The sequence below is a fragment of the Phascolarctos cinereus genome, unplaced genomic scaffold (genome assembly GCF_003287225.1).
Source record: "Phascolarctos cinereus isolate Bilbo 61053 unplaced genomic scaffold, phaCin_HiC Scaffold_5;HRSCAF=322, whole genome shotgun sequence".
In the NCBI taxonomy this organism is placed as follows: domain Eukaryota; kingdom Metazoa; phylum Chordata; class Mammalia; order Diprotodontia; family Phascolarctidae; genus Phascolarctos; species Phascolarctos cinereus.
This window is the reverse complement of record NW_027555958.1, coordinates 251,600,898-251,621,384: the sequence shown is the minus strand read 5'-3', so window position 1 is coordinate 251,621,384 and position 20,487 is coordinate 251,600,898. Positions and strand designations below refer to the sequence as shown.

The following is a 20,487-nucleotide window of genomic DNA, read 5'->3' as shown; positions in this document are numbered from 1 at the left end:
GGACTGGATATATACCTGGATTACCTGGATAAAGATGATAATTGAACACATGAAAGCTGATGAGATCACCCAGTGAGAAATTCCATAATCTGATATTCCATAATCTGGTTGTAACCTACCCATTCAGCATTATTTGACACTAGTCCACAACAGGCACTTTTATCTATTAAAGCTGGCAATCTTTGAGGTTGCCTCAAAGAATGGAAGAACCTAGTCCATATGAACTCAAATATAAGTTATTATATGTTATGACCAGTCACATCTTATACTTAGACCCCAAATCACTCTTTCTTTGGCTCATGCTTCCACTGGCAGTTTACACTGGGAAAATTTGCAAATGTAGCATGTATCTAGGTCTCCACATAAGTGGGAAACAAGGTTTCCCCATATCCAATACAATTGCTCAAGAAAATAATGAATTTAATGGGTATCAGACTGCCTTTATTCTACTTTATAGAAAGTGAAAAACATATCAAAAGACTCACAATAGCACATAAACAATGAATATACCTACCCTTTCTTTTTAGTGAGTCCTACTTTCCATCAGAGTCCTAAAGACCTTTATATATATGTACCAACCTGTGATTGGGGATTGATGAGTCCACTTTCAATGAATAGAGACTCATTTAGTCTTGTATGACTGTAACAACTTGGGTACACCTAGAAGGGAAACACACTTGCGGCTGTGACCTTCTTTCACATAAGACCCACAGCTCTCTCAATAATTCAGTGTTTGTGGATTGCACAGTTTAGGTCTCATGCTCTTTCACATCATGATTTTAGTCTCTTGCTGTTGTTCCTCACAGCAATGAGGACCATTTATAGAATCTTCTCTATCATCAAGAAGTGCATTGCTTACAAAATTCTCCTCTCAACAAAAGGCTGGTTCTGCAAACCCTTGTGCTTGGGAAACCTCAGGTCAGCACTAGCCAAAAAATTTTCCCTTTTTTGGATAGAAGCCTGGATTCTAGGATCATGCTGCCTTAGCTAATCCCTCTTCTCTAGCCAAAAAGTCATATTCCAGGATTCTTTGACTTGGAGCAGAAGCAAATGGGAGAAGTAGACATGCTCTTGCCCACCAGCCTGAGAGGAGGATTTCCAGGTAATGTTGAGCTCCAGATCCCAGCCTTTAAGTAGCATAACCCTCTCAAATACATGGCAGCCATGGAAAAGGGAGCCACATGGCCAAATGCTAAAAGCTCTTGAGGATTACTTGCAAGAGCAGGCCAAAGATTGCTGTGGTAAGAGATTGGCCATTGTTGGAGAGAGTAGTCAGCCCTGTTGAGAACAAGAGCTTACCAACCAATGCTTCATTGAGGTTGGACGGAGGCGAAAGTTTCTTTCCCTTCCCTAGCCCCTTTGCCTTCCATTGCTGTGTACACTATCCTTGAAGTATAAAAAGGCTTGGTCTGAGGGGAAATAGAGGATTTTCATCTTAGATATTCTCTTTGGAAGAATGCCTTTCTGTTCCAGATGACTGTTTGCTGCAAAGAATATGGAGATAAAATTTTGCATCCTTTTAAAGCTGTAATCATGTTTTTTTTTTTTAAACCTGTCTTAGTACTATAATGAGGAAAACTGGCTAATAAGGGCCCAGGCCTTAGAGCATGCATAGATATTCTCTGTCTCTTTTCGATCCAACAGTACGGACACTTCTGGCAATGAGCAGCTAAACGGCTTTGGAGCCTGTAAAACTAATGAATCAACATGTTCTGAGCTGGAACTGAGTGTGTGTCCTGGGGAGAAAAAAGACCTCACCTCCCTGACACTTCTTCCTCATCTCATGTCCTCATATCATATCTTTCCTTGGCATCTTTAAGTAGCAGGACTGACTTGAGCTGTTGGGTAAGGAAAGGTCCACTAGCCAAATTCCTGTTTTACAAATGAGGAAACTGAGGTAGAGATCAAATGATATGTCCAGGGTCTGGCCACCAGATGTCCATGGCACCTCTGTTTCTTTTATATTTATTCTTTCCTGATATTAGGCAAACAAACATTCTCAAATGAATTTGTCCAGGCAACAACCTTGTGAATTTTGGAGATCCAGAGGTCCAGCCAACAACAAGAGTTGGTACAAGAGTTTGCTGGACATAGTATCAGTAGGCATGAGAGTTGGGATGCTACTAAGTATCAACTTTGAGGTGAATAAGCCCAGGTATTGATCTTGTGGGCATTATGACATCTGGCCTTTAAAGAGATTGAGCTCTCCTGCTGGGGAACAGAGGGCACTGATCCAAGCTTCTTGTGTTGGAAGCCTAGGTCTTGGTCACTGGCTTTGTGTGCTGGGGCCTCTTATGTTGGCAATTGGAGGCTGTAGGGTTCTGGCAGCTTACCTCATCTTGGTCTAGAATCAGCAAGGCTTGAACTTTCAGGCAATTCTAGGTTGTCTGCTTTTCCTTTCCTTTAGCTTTCTTCAGCTCCTTTTAGATGGGTGCTGCAGGGTGTTTATCTGCCAGGGGCGCCCTGCAGTGTTGTCTCCCTCGTTTCTGCTAATGCACTGGGAGATTCCTTTGCGGTAGATTGCCGAGGCACCTGGTGGTTTTCTGAGCTGGTTTCCACTGGTTCCCCACCCTCACTGAGGCACTCAGAGGTCCAGGTGTTGGTGTTTGCCTGTTCTACCACCTGGGTTTCAGGATTTCTTCGCAATTGGAGGCTGCAGGGCTCTTACAGCTCACCTGGTGTTGGACTGGAACCAGTAAGGCCCAGGCTTTAGGAAGACTTTAGGTTGCTTTCTTCACCTCCTTTCAAGTGAATGCTGCAGGGTTCTTATCCACCTGGGGCCCCTTGTAGTTCTGCCTCCCTTATTTTTGCTGAGGCACTGGGAGACCCGTTTGCTGGGCTGCTGCACTGCTGCTCCAGGGTTTTTTTCTGGGATGATATTTTCTGGGTTTTCAGAGGTTGATAGGGGAGAATGAGAGCGACTACCTTTTCACTCCGCCATCTTGGTTTCTGGAAGTGGAAGTCCATTATGACATCTGGAGAGATTGCAGAGTTATAGGTAAGCAGTTGAGCCCAGCAGCAGCCTAGTACAGCACATCACAGTTAGGTGACAGCTAGCATTTCCTTCTTCCCTGGCACTTGAAGTAGCAGAAGTAGCCTGGCCTAGCAGTGGATAAACCACCCCACAGAGAGCTAGGTGATAGAGCTTTGGGTCTGGAGTCAGGAAGACCTGAGTTCCAATCTAGCCATAGATACTTACTAGCTGTGTGACCCTGGACAAATCATTTGATCTCTGCCTCAGTTTCCTCATTTGTAAAATAGGAATAATAATAATAGTGTCTCCCTGTTGCTTGGCACAATGCCTGGCATGTAGTAGGCACCATATAAATGTTAGCTTTTTGTTATTGTTGTTATTATACCTAAAGGAACTTCATGAAGACTACTCAAAGTCAGAAAAGAAATTCCAGGATCAGAAGCAGTTGAAAAAAACCTTGGCCACACATGTTCTCTACACGTGTATCTCACTACCATTGTACTTTCAATTTGGACCTGTTCTTCCTAGGGACTTTGTGTGGGCAAGAGAAAAGTGTTTTTCCTGTTTGGGAGGAATGTTTTGTACCAGTTTTGTTTGCTATCCCTTCTCATTAAATCCCTTTACTAAAGAACTAACTGAATCTACTGATTGTTAAGGAAAACCACTCTGGTGGAAGCTCATGAGCTAGTTTTAGGAGGACAGGTGTCACAAGGTTATCCATAGAACCCTGAGAGTGTAACAGCTGCCTCTCTGGGGATGGCAACTTCCTAGTGCTGGTGTGGATTTGAAGAGTGAGTTTTAATTATATTTTACGCCCCACAAATGCTTATTGTATTGAAAACTTGAATCTACTTTTTATGCTTGGCCTACACTAGCAGCAGATCCTGGGGAATCTCCCTCTGGCTGAGTGGGATTGAATAGCCATCATGGGCCTTTCCCATAAACCAGCCCTTAGTGTTGAGAAAACTTCACCTACTACATTATGAGAATCTCTGGAAGAAAAGTGGAAAAGGAGTGAGCAGATATGTCATTTCCCTTTTATAAGCCAGCACAAAGGGGTGACTGCTCTTATCTACCCTCCCAACTAATTCATCTTTGGAGGCCAATTAGTGAAAGCCATTTTTGAGTAGGTGACTAGAAACATGTCTCCCCCTTCTGAAGGGAGATAAACTCCAAAAGTCCCTGTAAGCATGTTAAGTCGGTTAGGAAACTGTTGATTAGTCCCTTGTACTTATAAATTACATTATGAATTTAACCATTTTTATGAAGCCCAGTAGTATTGCTTCAGCTTTGGTATTCACACCTCATCAGTAGTCTCAGCTGTCTCGTCCCTCTGATTAGAAGGCTGGAAAGTGGAGCAAAAAAACTTCCCACAGCCTGCTGATGGCTCAGATGCACAATTCTTCATTTCCCACCAGATGCACTGCTTGGTTTCTACACCACCATGATTGTGCCCCCATGCTGAGTACCCTCTACTCTCCCCACCCTGTTTTCATCTTTCTTTTGTGTGTTGTCTTACCCTATTTGATTGTAAATTCTTGGAGGGCAGGGACTATCTTTATTTGTATCCCCTGTGTTTAGTGCCTGACATATAGTAGGCACTTAATAAATGAGTTGTACTGCATTGCATTAAACATGTAAATTGGGAAGTATTATAATTTTTGTTACATTGATTGAACCCAGTCATGAAAATGGAATCTTTCCAATTATTTACAGTTTCCTTTATATCAGCCATTGTGATTTTTATAGTTATCTAAATACAGACAATGTATATTTCTAGGTAGGTTAATTCCTGAGTATTTTGTAGTTTCTTGTCGTTCATTGTAAATGGGATTTTGTTCATTCAGACAACAAACATTTATTAAAAGCTTACCATGTGCACTATACTGAGTGCTAGAGATACAAGGAAAGACAAAAATAGAACCTGCCCTAAAAGAGCTCATCTTCTAATGGGAAAAACAATAAATAAATAAATAGGTTTATATAAAATACATGCATAGTATATGGAAGGTGGGGGGCTAGATTGGGAGGGAATAGCCATTGTAAAGGCAGCAAGATGGGTGATGAAGTTTTTTGTTTGAGGAACAGTAAGTAGGTCAATATAGCTGGATGTGCATGGAGTAGGAGTAAAATGTAGGGTATAAAAAAGGTCAGGCTGTGAAGAGATTTAAATGCCAAAAAGGACTTGATGTTTGATCCTGTAGGTAACTTCATTTTAAAAATGCTTAGTCTTTATTACTAGCATATAAAAATGTACTTGGCTTTTGAGGGTGAGGAGTTTCTTTCAATTAAAAAATAGTTATGGAAACACAAATGTGAGTTACTGTTGAAGGGAGCCTGACTTCTGGCTAGGCCAAAGCTGATAGTTTACTGAAGAGCTGGAATTTTTAAAGGAAATATTTGTAAAGTTTGAGGGAGTTACAAAGAAGTTTATATTCTAGTTAGGGGGACGAAACATAAACACATAAAAATTAAGTAACAATGCAAGAGCTAAAGGCTAAAGACTACTAGAAGTATATGAGATGTGATGAAACCACAAAGAAGTAATACCGACAATAAATAATACTGCAGAGTCTAGAAAGGTAACTGAATTGGAAGGGTGTAGAAATGATTCATGGACTTGATTTGGACCTTAAAGAATGAGTAGGAAAGGGGGAATGGATTCAAAGATGGTGTGGACTAACCATTCTGAACAAAAATAGGAGGTTAGGCTGTCCATGGCATATTTTGGGGAATAAGAAGTAAACTATTCTGGTGAGAGGTAGCATGTTTCAGGATATATCTCTGCTTTGTTGAAGCTGACACACAGGACAATTGTGTCTACCCATAAAATGTCACTGGGTGCTAACATCTGAAATAGAGGCCTGGCTAGTTCTCTGTGCTTATGTTCTTGCCCCTTAATAGGCCAGAATTTCTAAATTTGTGCATTTCTCTGAGATTTCTTCCAGATGTAGCAGCTTGTTAGCCTTTGGTCCAACCCCTGGCACCAAATGTAATAAAAGGCAAAGGTACTGTTTTGACATGTTTTATTATTTTTTAAAAAATTATTTTATTTACATATCAAAAATGGGTAAAAAGGTTATATAATTATATCCAAACTGCTTCAAGAAATTTGGATCAACATTTTGATATCACATTGTGGGTGCTATATGTAGCTCTCACCATCCAGTGCATAATGAAATTTCGTAGGAAGGATAATGGAGGACTCTTTACTTAATGGAACTTGCTATGGAACTCATACATAATGAGGTGATTAAACTTCTACTATGTAATGTCCATATTCCATCTCATGTAATTAGGAAGTATGCAATTTAAAAAATACTTATTTCTCCTCACTTGACCTCTATGACATACCTCCAGGAGACTATGAAATGGATTTCCAGACAGGACCTAACCACTTTTTTGTAATAGGTGGTGGGTCGGCATGTGTAAGGACCTGACCTGTATACTCCTCTGAGTCAAACTATAAATGAAAGCATCTGAAGGCTTTTCTAACCTGGCCTGAAATGAGAAATTACATGTGTTTATGTGGCCACAAGGTGGCACTGCAGGCCTCATTACACAGTAGGCAGTAGAGTTTTGTTTTGTTTTTTTTTCCTAATGAGCTCATTAAATTATGCCAGGGCTATGGAGCCTCATTGATATTCTCTCCTACATAGAAGCAGAATAAGTGCAAAATAACAATAATAATACATGAATATATTAAATCTCCCTTGATATCTCACTCTGTCACACACACACACACACACACACACACACACACACACACACGGTTTAAGTAAACATAACAATATTCACACATGCTATGTTAATGCTTCTCCTGTTCCCAGCAAATAAAATTGGAGAAAATCCACTCATATTTAGCTGGCTCTTCTTTCTCTCCTTCCCCAAAACAAAAAGGGTGAGAGGAGCAAAAGATTGGCTTCTCTGAGTAAGCACATCGCTTAGGGTCCAAAATAATCTTTGCATCCTGTTTTCTAGGGAAGGTGCTGTGCCAAAGTGAGTCCTGGTGCCACTAGGGAGTTTTTTGCCCATCCTTAGAAGTCCTCTTTTTGAAGGGGATGACAGTCAATATCCAGTTAGAACAGGATTAAAGGATGTTCTTTCTACCTGCTCTGGTCTGGTGCCAGCCTCTTCAGCAGTGGCAGACAGTACAAGAATGAAGGCAACATGACTGGGAAGCAGATAGCTTCTACCAAGTACACTAAAGCTCCCAGCAGTCTTATTTTTTTCCTTCTCAGGGTCTTAGGGGAAACCGGGGGGGGGGCAGGGGGTTGACCAAACAGAAGCAGGTATCTGAATGATCCTGCAAGTCTTAACAATCTGGCTTCGGGCCCTCTTGGAAACCGCCTCACTGTCTGTCTCCCCCATTATGGGAGGAAAGGATACTCATAGAGCCTGGGTGTGAGAGGCCAAGACCTGAGGGTGAGATTTTAAAAGGGAAAAGTGGTTGTTTTGTTTTGTTTGGTCTTTTTCTAGAAAGAGAAATGCAAAAAAAAATTATTTCTTCAGGGGGTCTTTCTTGTGTATGTCACTTTTTAGTTTGTTCCAAATGAGCACTCCTTTTCCCAAAGGGAAGATTTGATCTCTTAGGGTTCCATCACTTGTCCCATGAAAAGGATTGTTCCTAGAGGAGATAAAAAGAATTGTAGAATTTTAGAACTAAAAGGGACTGTACAGGTCATTTAGTCCAACTTTGTGCTTTAATTGATGAATAAAATAAAGCTTAGAATGAATAACTTGTCTGTTGGCTGATAATTAGTTGGTGGCAGAACTGCGAGCAGAGCTCAGACCCCGATTACCAATCTAGCACTCTTCTACTTCATCATAATGCCTCACCTAGTAGGAAGTTAAATGTAAAAGAGTGGTAACTAAGAATGACTTTCCTTAGAAACTCCCTAAGAACAGAGGTGGTCTTTTTGAGTCTGTCCTGCCCAAGGCAGGATGGAACAACCTTCAGAGTGTTGCAATATTTTTTTAATCCCTCACCTGTGGGATTGTGCCTGACCACAAAGAGGAAGGGCCTGTCCATGATGATCTCCTGGGGAGCCATTCGAGCAGAGACAACAATGGCTGGAAGAGAAAAACAAAAACAAAAACAAACCTCTTAAAGTATAAGAACATAAGAGTTGCAACCATACCAGGTAATTGGTCTGTCTGGCATATTACTCTGCCTTGATAATAGGATTGAAGAATGGTTTGGGAGAAGGTCTAGGTTTTCCTCCCTCCCAAAAAACCCCAAACCCAATAACCTTGAACAATTAGGTATATCCCCTGAAATATCCTGGTTTCTCTTAACCTATTATTATCTGTGACTTTATCTAAAAGACTCTTTTTGAAATTATATATATTATCAGTCTGTACCACGTCTTGGGGTTCATAGGATCGTAGATCTAGAGCGAGAAGGTATATTAGAGATTATCTAGTCCAACTCTTTCATTTTGTAGGTGAGAGAACTAAGGGTGAGTAAGTGACTTGCCCAGGGTCACACAGGCCATAAGCATCTGAAGTGGGATTTGAATCCAGGTCTTCTGACTAAAAAACTGGTTTTATTTTCCTTTTTTTCCTTTGTTTCCCAACTTCTACATGTTTACTACCCACTGTTTAAAAGCTAGTCTTTTGGAGACTTTTCAATAACCAGGGTCCTACAGGAGTTAGAGAGGTAACAAGTCAGGTTCTGGGGAAAGCAGGACCTTCTCTTTTAGACAGAGAAATGTGATTGAAGAAAGTCTTGGTAAATGTATGAATGAGAGCTGTTTCCTTCCTTGATCAGAGAAGGAACTGATTTGTGAAGAGAGGACTGTTTTGAACTGGGAAGTAAGTTTAGTCCACACTGAGATGGACTTGGGAGAGAGTAGGCCACACCCTGACATCCTAAGGGTATAAGGGATTGGTTAACTGTTTCCTATATCTTTGGAGTGAACCTTCTCCTCAGTGCCTGGAGTTTATTTCAAGAACTGCCCCACTTCTCCCTGCCCTCATTTCTGGCAGAGCCAGACTTACCAGTGGTTGAGGATGCCACAGTACCACTCTCATTCACCTCAATCTTCACCTTTTGTAAGGCCTGGGACACATAGAGTATTTCTTGGTCTGAGACAGAAATAGTACAAGGGCCCGTCAGCCCGTTTTCTGGATGATGCTTTCCCCCACCTCCTCTTCATGTTCACAGATGATTTAAGTTCCCAGAGACAGGGAGAAGAACCAAGACAAGGCATAGAGCATTCCTTACCAGAAAGTCTTGTGAAATCTGCTAGGCCTGGCCTGAACATGTCCTTCATCCCCAAGTTCTCCAGAGGCCTTTTCAGGTCAGCTTCACTCTCCAGAGAAAACCTGCAAAATCAGAGGACTTAGCTCAAGTTCAGGACACACATCATTAGCAGAACCCAAGGTTCTAAGTTGGTACTCTTTCCAAAAGCCTTGTTCTTAAACAATCTATTGTCCTCATTGCCGAGAGATAATATTGAACTTGTTGAAAGATTGGAGAGTGAGATATTTATTTGTTTGCAGGGTCTGTTCATCCAAGTTAGAGGTGGATTTCTGGTATTGATGAGTCTCTTAACTCAATAAGCATTTTTAAAGCAAGTCACAGTGCTAGGTACTGGGAACATGAGGACAAAAACAAAACAGTCCTTGCCTTCAAGGAACCTATATTTCACTAGGAGGGACATATTATATTGTATTATAGAAGTAAAGGGACATGGGACATATTATATTGTATTATAGAAGTAAAGCTTAAAGGAGGCAATGGAGAGATGATAAAAAGTGTTGTAAGAAAAGTTTGAGGTAGGAGAGGGCACCAACAATTATATGAGCTAAATCTTGAAGGAAGATATAGTCTGAAAGGTAGAGATGAGGAAGGAATGCATTTCAGATATAATGGATAGCTTGTAGGAATGCACAGATACTGGAAGGAGATAGACTGTTGAGTTTGGGGAACAGCTGGTAGACCCATTTGGTTGGAATAAAAAAGCATGAAGAGGAGCAATGTGAGACAAAGATGGAAAGCCGGATTATGGAAGGGTACCACTGAAAATTTTTTATCAGGAAGGTGACATGTTCATACCAGTGCTTTCGTTATATTATTTTGGCATCTGTGTGAAGGATTGAGAATTGAAATTGGGGAGACAGATTAATTAGGAGACTATGACAATAGGCTTGAAGGGTTGATGAAAGCCTTGGTGGTGGGGTGGTATATGTGGGAGATGCTGTGGAGGTAGAATTAATGTGACTTTGTGACTAGAGTGAGGGAAAGGTAAGTCAGAAATCTCCCAAGTTTAAATATATGGATAAGGTTTAACACCAAGATACCTCCATTAGATACCTGTTGGTGCCCTGAACTCGAACAAGAGTTTGGAGGAGGGATAAGTTTAGAGGACATGAGAATTAGATCTGGTTTGTATATGTTGAATTTGAGATGCTAATTGGGCATCCAAGTAGAAGATGTCTAGCAGGCATTCGGAAAAAATAGGACTAGAGTTCTGGAGATGATTTAGGGATAAATATATAGGTTTGGAAATCATGGCCAGTGTTTGATCCCTTTCCTTAAATAAGCCAGAAATGTTGGCATTGTTTTACCCAGTCTGGTTGGGAGTCAAGGGCAAATTCTTGTGAAAGGACATCTCAGAAAAAAGTTTCATTTGTAGATTTTGTTTTCTAGAGTCAGTCATGAAGAGAGCTCATGCAGGGAGGCTTTTGAGCTCTTCAGTTCTCACCAGGACATGGCTGATTGCCACAATTTTTGTTTTTTTAAAAAAAGAAGGAAAAAAGAAAAGCACAGAAAAGTCTGTCAGCTATTGAAAGCATCGGAAAAAGTGGGACAGACACAGGGAGAGGTTTCTGATTACCTAACTTCAGCCTTAATAACCGCCTCTTCCCTCTTTAGAAGGGTTTTTATAAATTTGCTTTATTAACTGAGGCTTTACCTAAGAACTGCAGGTTAGGTTTACTAATTCGATAGAAGAGATGATATTTCACACACACATACATACACACACACACACCCTTTTCTTTTAAAATTTTCAAGAGTTGGAGAAATATTAAAAAAAAAATTGATGGCCCAGACTTACCCCACCCTCAGTCTCCCACTAATGATTTCTCTTTTCTTGTGACTGGCTCTTACTTTGTGTGTTAGGGGGCAAGAAACCAGAGGCAGGCTCTAATAGCCTCTTTTCTCTCTATGCCTCACCAAAAGCAAAGGGAAGGGACTGTTTTTAATCCATTCCAGACCACCTTAAATTTTTATTGGAGTCTCAGAGCCTGGGGAAGCACTAGTAGATTAGGAAGTCACGAGAGAATCCTGAATTTATATCGGGTGCAAGGAGCATTTACCATCTGATGCAGATGGTAAAGATGTAGGGGGCTGAGGTTGGTAGCACTTACTTGGGCAGAACCAGGAGACGGGGTAGTTTGGTCATATTGCCCTTCCATTGACTGATGAGCTGGGCATCTAAGATGCTGGTGAGGGCAGAGAGGGGTACCTCTTTTTCATAGGGGGCAGCAATGAACATACTGAGGGTGTCACCATGATAGGGCAGTTCCACAATGTCATAGTAGTGCCCACTGGGGGTCAAGAACTCAGCTAGAAAGAATAAGAAAATTACATGGGAAAAAGGTCTACTGATGATGAAAATAGTCATTACAACTCAGCCCCACCCTAGGGGAGGATCTCTCCACTTTTCCCATCCTTAAAATTTCTCACATACATTCCTGGAATTCACTTTTAAGTTTCTTTCATTTTCCGTTCCCTTCCTCCCTCTTATTCTTTCATCTATCACCAGGGTGTCTTAGTACCATCACAGTATCTTTAGATTTCAGCACTCTCTTAGCCTTTTTATTTTTCCCTCCCTTCCCACCTCCCCACCTAATTATAATCTGAGAATCTACTCCTTCAGTACTGTCTATCCAGACTTTCCCACCCTCCATCACCATTGCAGCAAGATTTTCTGGGCACAAAAAAACTCCTTTTGAGCTAGAGAGAGAGTGGAGAAAGCTCTGATTGAGAGCTCAGAACTTCTGAGTTTAAGTCAGATTAGATCCCAGTTCTGAATAATGGAATTATTCAGTCCTGGAGAACAAAGAGGAGCACTTGCACTTACTGCAACTGAACTTGTTGGTCTGGGCCATCATGAGCACGGAGGCAGTACTTCCATCAGATTTGTGGAAGAGGCGATGGTGGGTGCCCTTGCTTGGAAAAGGTAGCTTCCACTGGCCTTTGAAGTAGAGTGCATTGACCAATACCATTTTGGTCAATTGGTCCACAGCTCCCTCTCCCAGCAGGTTGCTGATCATGCCTAAGTGGAAAGGTGAGAGAAAATTCGATAGTCAGGAGGCTAAGATTTCATTTCTCTGTATGTATTTGGAGAGGTACCAGAACTATAGAAACTCAGAGTTGGAAGGCCTCTCAGAGGTTATCCAGGCCAACCTGCACCTATCCAAGGATCCTCTTTATAACCTCCTCCACAAGTGGTCTTCCAGACTTTTGCTGAGCACTGCTAATGAAGGAGAACTCACTGCCTCCAGCACAGATGATGACATTTTTGGCAAACTCTAATAATTAGCAAGTTTTTCTTTTCAATAAACCTAATAAAATTCATACAGTCCTACTCATCGTTACTCTTGTAATTCTACACTCTGGGGCCAAGTAGTACAGGTCTAATCTACCTTCTACATTTGAAGACAGTTTTCATTTTCCTCCTGTATCTTTTCTTCTCCAGGAACATCCTAAATTCCTTCAGTGGATCCTCATATGGCATGATGTTGAGGCCTTTTGCCATCCTTTTTACCTTCTTTTGGACATGGATCTTCAAAGTCTTTCCTCAAATTGGCCCCCAGAACTGAATATGATACCTCAGATGTAGTCTTATCAAGGCAGAGTACAAGGGGACCATCACCTCTCTCATTTTGAATATGTTGATTAAAAACATTTTTAAAAAGTACTCCGTTTTAGTCTGCCAGAAACAATTTTATTTAATATAAAATTAATCTATGCCTAAACCATCATAGGCTGCATGAAGTCTATTTAGAGCAATATTTCAGAAGAATAGCCTAAGGCCATCCTGGAAACAGCCAGGCAATATAGAAAAAGGAGATCTATGCAAACTCCTTAGTCAAGATCTGTAGCCTTTTTCACCCCTTAGGCAGAACAATTAAGACTTAATTTTACTTCTTTACAGCCTCTATTAGACATTTTAGAAGATCTTGATCTTCTATAACGCTTGTTTTTTGTCACTAATTCTTCCTTACCTGGCCCCAGTGTTTGGTATAATATGATTGAGAAAAGGGGAAAATTAGTGTTAATTGGTGCAGTTGCAATGCAAAAATTTGGTTGAAAATTTGTCTTTAATAAGCCAACAGTAACACTGTATTTCACTATTATTGTACCTACCTCATCCATCAAGCAAGCATATAAAAAGGAGAAACCAGGCCAAGACAAAGTTTAACTAATTGGCTCAGTGAATAGAAGAGTGGCCTTGGAGTCAAAGAAATCTGATTTTAGATTCTGCCAGACACACTAGCTGTGTGACCCTGTCCAAGTTCTCTGATTGCTTTTGGCCTTGATTATCTTATCTGTGAAATATGTATAATGATAGTACTTACTTTATAAGCTTATAATGAATGTCAGGTGCTTTATTAATTTTCATGCTATATAATTGCTAGCTATTAAAATAAAGAGCACAGCATACCTGTTGGATCTTTTTTTTTCTTTTGTTATCTTACAAGTTGATTCATTCCAAGTAACTAAGTACTGTAATGATGAACATATTCTTGTTATTGTATGTGTGTATGTGTGTGTGTGTGTGTGTGTGTGTGTGTGTGTGTGTGTTTACCATGAATGAAAGTTTACTCTGCCAATAAAGTAGCCTTCAAAGCAGTCATATGGGGAACTGCTGAAAGACTTTTGTAACCAAATTACTGTTAATACCAAACCGCTGAAAGCTAGTCTTCAATACTGAGTTAATATATTCCAGTCTAAATGAACCTTTGCTTCTAAGACAGCTTGAGGCAAAAAGTAGCAAAAGACTGTGCTAGGAACTTCTCTTGTGTCCAGAGTCCAGTGTTATAGTGTACGTATCATCTCCAGGACAAATTACAATGAATGCCTTTCTGGAAAGAATTGTCAAAGGTTTAACTGAAGATGTGAGCTGTATTGCCATATTAGGGCAGCCAGCTGCATTTATTGTTATGAACCTTATCTTTATTTATTGTTATGAACCTTCTTACCTTGCTGGCTATAAATGAATTCTTTAAGAAAGTATTATTAAGTATCCATTGTGTGTGCAAAATTTCTATAAAATGTTATGAATAAATTGTTACCCTTGGTGACCATATACATTCGTTCTTGGTATTGATGATCTGAGAATAGGAGAATATTACTAGCTACAGGATCTAAAATCAGGAAAGAAAATTATCTTTTTTAAAACATGCTGTTTCTCAGTACTTTCATTGCTCTAAGACTACAGCTGTCTTACACAACTTAACTAGACCTGACTAGTACTTGAGCATCCTTTCTGCTTAGGAGATGTAAGCAAGTTTTAACTGGATACTTCTGGATAAAGCTAACCCTTCAATTTCAGTCTGAAATGTACATAAAGACCTAGAAAGAGACCACTAGAAAAGCCTTTTTTTTTTTTTGAGAGGAGCCTGTCGAATCAGTTCTAGGTGACTTAGGGTATGCTCTGCGTCATTTCTGTACTAGGCAAACCACATGAATGCTATCCTTTCCTCACTGAGTGAATAAATGTAAGGGGCTGAGATACTCTAATGAGATAGAGCAGTGCTCCGAGGTTCTGGATTTTTTGGATGATCAACTGCAGGGCCATATGTAGTGATTTCACTCATCAAGGTTAGCTGGACAGTTCAAAGATCAAGGATGCTTACTGATCTCTCACCAGGAAGTTATGTGTGGACACTGTCAGGCTAAGAGTGCAGTGCAGTGCAGCCACTCACATGCTTATGGCCCCATGAAGGGAGTGAGGGCCCTGACTCAGGAATCCTGGAAAGGATGCATTATGGGACTGAATAGTCTGTTGTGATGTGTGAGAGCTGAAACTCCTCTCAGGGTATCCTAGTATAAATAAGAGCTCCTGCCAGGTATTTGTTATCGAACAGGGAATTAGGTGGACTTCCTGACCTTTACAACCAGTATGCAGTATGCAGAAAATTTTGAGATGAGGATATAATTGTAATATTTGATAATATTTGTTGGGCTCAACAGATACACTTTCCAAATGAAGTTAGTTGCTCTATTGGAAGAATGAGTTTTGGATTTAGAATATTTATTCTATGATAGCTGTGGCAAAGGGAATCAGACTATCTACTTGCCAACTGACCAGTAGAATAAAGTTCTACTTGCCTTTAAATTTGGAATACTTACATCCCAGATAGCATTGTTAATCTGCATTTCTTTCTGGCTACTGTTTGGCTAATTAAAGAGATGGCTGGAGACTCAAGGATGTTAAAACACTAGGTTTTATCTCTACTCACATTGTTTTCTGTAGCCTGTTTCAAGGTGGAGCTAGTTGGCATACTATTATATGTCAGTTGGCATACTATTATAGCATTGAGGAAAGTCTTTGTTGTATTACTTTTATGCTGAATTTGAAAAAAAATAGCAAAACAGAGAACATAATTTGGACAACTAAAGCATGTGTTTTGTTATTGATTAGCGTGTTCAAAATTGAGACCCTAGAATTAGCAAATCTAGGATAATTTGAAGCATCAAATTATACATATTAAAAACCTCCTTTTTAGTTTCTCTAGGAATATTAGTAAATGATCTTTCTCTAGCTAGCCTATGCCCTTTCCAGACTTTTCCCTTTAGCAAAGTAGAAAAAACAAAAGCTTGGCTTTCCTAGGAAGTGGAAGAAGGATGATAATCAAATTTAATTTTTGTCTTTCTCACAACTTGATGTGCTTGTCTCAATGATCCACCTAAGGACAGTGTTCTCTTTTTCATTCAAGGTGAATATACTGACCTCAGGAATCAAGGTTAAGATATTGACTTCTTTTCAATCTTTAAGGGGAATGGTCTAGGTTGGAACTGAGTTGTGACTATTCCGAAATGTTAACTCCAAACTTGATTTTAATATGTGATTTTCCTTGTTCAAGATTTCTATATATGTTACTTCAGATCATCTTGGGGCAGACAGTCATGTCTGTACCATTTTGGATATATTTTTTTCCAAGCTAGAAATGACTTGGATAAAGATTAATGTTAAATTAAATAAAAATTATTTCCAGCAGATTTGACTTTAAACTGCATTCTTAGTATTATTTTTTCTTTGAAAAATGCTATTCCTCTTATAATGTAGTTTCAAAATACATTAGCCTTTTTATTTGTCAGACTAGATTGCAGTTGTCTGTCTGAGAGCCTGAAGTGGATCAATTTATCCTCCACCTCTGTCTTCTACTATGTAATATTTTATCTTCAGCATTACAAAAAATAGTGGGAAAAACTCTCAAACCCATCATTCATTTCTATTCTTCTGCTCTTGTAAAAATCAGGCTTTTTCAAAAGGGTTACTGCCATTGGGTAGACCTCAAGACTACTGGCTTGTATGCTGTTTTGTGTTTTGTCATACTTAATTCTGATTTTTGTTTTGTTCATTTGTTCATTCATCCAGCAAGCATTCATTAAGCACTTATTTTATGTTCTGTGCTGGGGCTATATCAGACACCATTTTGTAGCTGTTCTTAGAGTCAGTGCATGAGGACACAAAGTTTTAAATGAGACTTCTACTTTTCCTGGTCTTCTTACCTTTTGTGTGCTTCTGTACCCAGTCATTCACAATGAACCGGGCCCTCTCTCCCTCAGTGAAGTCCACCTGTTTGACCATGCTGCGGAATACTTTGAAGAAGTAGGGCATAAAGCCCTGGACAAGTTCCAAATCACGCTGGATGAAGATGGCATTGGCTGTACTGAATTCATCTTTGTTCCAAGGTGCCATTAGCTCCTTGTAGAGCTTTCGGAGAGCAGGGGCCAGACCTTTCTCTAGACAGTGGTAGGAAAGAGAAGACACATCAAGCTTATAGAATCAGAGGTTCCTTAGGATGGTTGGATCCTGCCACAGATAGAATGACCCCCAACCCATTTCAAATCAAGCATCTCCCTTCTCTTATATCTCCATGGAAGGAGATTTCATACCCTCCCTTAATCCCTTCTTCATCACTATCCCTGCCTCACTTCATCAGATGGCCTCTGGATCTTCTTCTGAGGTTTTTTTTTTTTTCCTGCTTATGTTGGGAAGCCCCAAACTTGCCCTGAAACTAATTAAAGTTTAAGTTCTGGTGGATGTTGTCAGAGAAACATGCTGTAGTCCCTGTATCTTAGCAACACATGAGTTTATCCTGGCCAGCTGATGTGTGAGCCTTCTCAGTATAGGTGAATAATATTATGTAATAGCATCCAGGGTAACTTATGCATTGCCTGATTCAGCCAGATCATTTTATTGATGAGAAAATAGAAGTTTAGAGGCATTAAGTCACTTGCTCAAGGACACACAGGTCACCCCCTTTTCCCCCCCATTCCCTCCCAGGAAGGTCTCCCACCTTCAATGCTGTATTCCATTGCAGCTTGGATCTGCTCCCTGGTGTTCCCTCCACTTGTCAGTTGCAGCATAGTCAGCACTGAAGCTACTCCATAGGGTGAGAAGACCACATTGCCATCCCCGGAGGTTTGGACTACTTCCCGAAATACCTTCATCCCGAAGTCTGTGACCATTTGGGCTACCTGGGGGTTGTGTTGAGGCGAAGAATCCCCTACACCAAGTATAAGGACCAAGGAGAGGCAGGCAAAAGCCCTGGAGAACAGCATCCTAGAACAGGGAGAAGACAAGATGAAAAATCTAATGACCTCTCTGGAGAGGGAGAAGAGACTTGGCAGAATTGTAGATCACTGAGACCAGAGATGGGGAAAGGAAAAGCGTCTTTTCTTTGTTGCTAGCATAAGGGCAGAGGGTAGGGTGATGGTCTAGGTAGACCCAGAGAGCCTGAGCCATCTGAGAAATTCAAGGGATGGGCGCCTAAACACTTCTTCCTCTGACTGATTCTTGATCCCGTCTAAGGTCCGAAGTTGCTCCCAGTTCTACTGTTCTCGGTGGGCCTTGATTTTTTGAGAAACTTGGAGAAGGGCTTCTGCTCCCAACACTTCTCCCCTCTGTTCTATATACCCAGAGAATAAATTACAGGAGTATCTTTTTTATAGTGAATTTCACTTTTTCAAAGTAACTTTCATGAGAAATTGGGAAAAAAGACTTTTTTTCCGCCTTCTCTTTGACCAAGGGAGAAAATAAACATTCGAGGGAAGTAGTAGGGAGCTCAGGAGGTGGGTGGCAGAAAGGATTGGCTCGCATGGTTCAGTGCCTGGCTCCCTGCTCCAGATTCTGGCCACCAATCCTTTCTTCCCCATCAGTACTGCCCAGGTCATTTTACTGGATGATGTTATTTGCTCCTCAGTGCATAAAGCTAAGGGGGAAAACAGCTAATGATGTTAGTGCCTGGGACAAGGAGACAGGAAGGGCAGTTTCTACTCTGGCTTAGAAAAGGGAAATGGAAGGACATGGACTCTCCCTTACCTGAAAGTTTTCAGAAATCTCTTAGAGGAGTTGGTGGTGGTTGCCGTTGTTGACTCCCTTGTCTTCTTATCCAGCTGTGGCGTTGTAAGCCTGTGTAGAACAGGAGCTGGAGTGAAGCTCTGAGGGGAGCGGTTGTTCAGGAGATGTGGCTGCTCTCCTCTGACTTGTGGACTCTTCTCTTTATAACCCCTCCAGGCAGGAAGTCTGATGAACTCATCCAAGGGCCTCCCCACCCACTTTCCAAAGGTTCTGGAAATCTGCCCAGACACCAAGAGGCACTTCACCACTCCAGACTTAGGGGGGAGTGTGCGTGCGTGCGTGCATGTGAGTTTGCATGCTTTTATGCACATGTGTATCTCAGTCTATGTGTAAGTTCATGTGTTTGTGAGGCTATAAAGAGGAAATGCTCTCTCTAGCTTAATAGAATGCCACCTCCAGACCTAAACCCCACATTTTATCTCTTCTTTTCAGTCCTCTCTTCTTTGGCCCCATGCCACTCTGCCCCCAACAGTTCAGCTAGTTAGAGATGCCTGGCATTCTTGGTGACCTTACTCAGTATCCAGTATCCACTTCAGCCTTTTTTGCTTTTCCCTAGTCAGAGATAGCTGGCAGTGAAGCTGCAAAAGAAGGTCGGGTTATTGGACTATAGATTTAGAGTTGGAAGGTCATTTGGTCCAACTCCCTCATTTTACAGATGATGAAATAGGGTCAGAGAGACTTGCCCTGCACAGGGGAAATAAGTGGTAGAGAGCTAAGAAATGATTATAGGTCTCCTGACTCCAAATCCTAAAGGTTTTCCACTATAATTGGAGGCCCTGATATATTCCAACTACTCTCCCCCTCAATCAGCCTTCAGGGAAGGCTTTCATCCTTTGTACTTGTGGGCAGCTAGGTGATACAGTATATAGAATGCCAGGCCTGGAGTCAGGAAGATTTGAGTTCAAATCCAGCCTCAGATACTTACTTACTAGCTATGTGACACTGGGCAAGTTACTTAACTCTGCCTCAGTTTCCTTATCTGTAAAATGAACTGGAGAAAAAAATGGCAAACCACTCTAGTATCTGCCAAGAAAACCCCAGATAGGGTCACAAAGAGTCAGACTTGACTAAACAACACTTGTGCCTTAAAGGTATCCCCACTGTCAGAGGGCTTGTAGGATGCCATATAGTCAGATGGTCATCAACATTTTCTCAGGGCAGGGTGGAGAACCTGCAGCCTTGAGGCCACATATCCTCTAGGAGGCCCTCTAAGTCCTCAAGTGTGGCCCTTTGACTGAATCCAAACTTCACAGAACAGATACCCTTAATAAAAGGATTTGTTCTGTAAAACTTAGACTCAGTCAAAAGGCCGCACCCAAGGACCTAGAAGGCCACATGTGGCCTCAAGGCCCCACTTCTGTTTAGGGGCAATGGTTTTTGAAACCCTGGAAGTCTCTGAAAGCCTTTCATGGGGTCCTTTATGACAAAACTATTTTCATAATGCTGATATATCATTTGTTTATTTAAATACTCCTACCTTTTCCAACTACATATCTGTGTGAGACTAGATCTCTTTCATATACTTCAACCAAAACAACATGACACAATAAGTTGAATATAGAAGCAGATGTGAGAATCCAGCTGTCTCTTATTAAGCCAGACATGACAGAACTTTGTAAAAATATATAAAACAATGCCACTTTATCCCACGGATTTTTTTTTTGGGGGAAATATTTTTCATAAAAATGTTATTTATGTTAATATATAACAGATTTATTATTTAAAATGAATTAATAAATATTTTAAAAAGTTAATTAGTTTTAGTTTCTTATGTGGTACATATTGATAGATATGTCATAACTCACATAAACAAAAGCTTTTTGGGGTCCTCAGGAATTTTTAAGAGTCTATAGGAGTCCTGAAACCAAAAGGTCTGTGAACCACTGCTCTAGAGAAGTAGTG

General features: G+C 40.7%; 1 protein-coding gene and 1 long non-coding RNA gene across 3 annotated transcripts in view; one reads left to right on the top strand and one right to left on the bottom strand.

Moving 5' to 3' along the window:
• LOC144457647 (uncharacterized) overlaps positions 1-20,487 on the top strand; it is an 80,797-nt gene that overhangs the window by 38,128 nt on the left and 22,182 nt on the right. The window lies entirely within an intron of this gene.
• SERPINE1 (serpin family E member 1) lies at positions 7,246-18,727 on the bottom strand. Its single transcript, XM_020966462.2, has 9 exons — positions 18,547-18,727; positions 17,522-17,787; positions 16,731-16,964; positions 12,070-12,264; positions 11,354-11,552; positions 9,204-9,304; positions 8,978-9,064; positions 7,964-8,047; positions 7,246-7,601 (listed from the first exon to the last, which is right to left on the bottom strand). Exons 2-9 carry the CDS (start codon positions 17,784-17,786, stop codon positions 7,564-7,566), a joined length of 1,203 nt encoding a protein of 400 aa, XP_020822121.1. The 5' UTR covers position 17,787; positions 18,547-18,727; the 3' UTR covers positions 7,246-7,563.

Bases quoted from the DNA above. Each gene is read 5' to 3' on its own strand.
- SERPINE1 (XM_020966462.2), bottom strand. From the start codon at position 17,786: ATGCTGTTCTCCAGGGCTTTTGCCTGCCTCTCCTTGGTCCTTATACTT. The intron at 9,305-11,353 runs GTAAGTGCTACC...CTGATTTTGCAG, and splicing joins CGTCTCCTGGTTCTGCCCAA to GTTTTCTCTGGAGAGTGAAG. The intron at 8,048-8,977 runs GTAAGTCTGGCT...TTTCTCTTCCAG, and splicing joins TGTGGCATCCTCAACCACTG to CCATTGTTGTCTCTGCTCGA.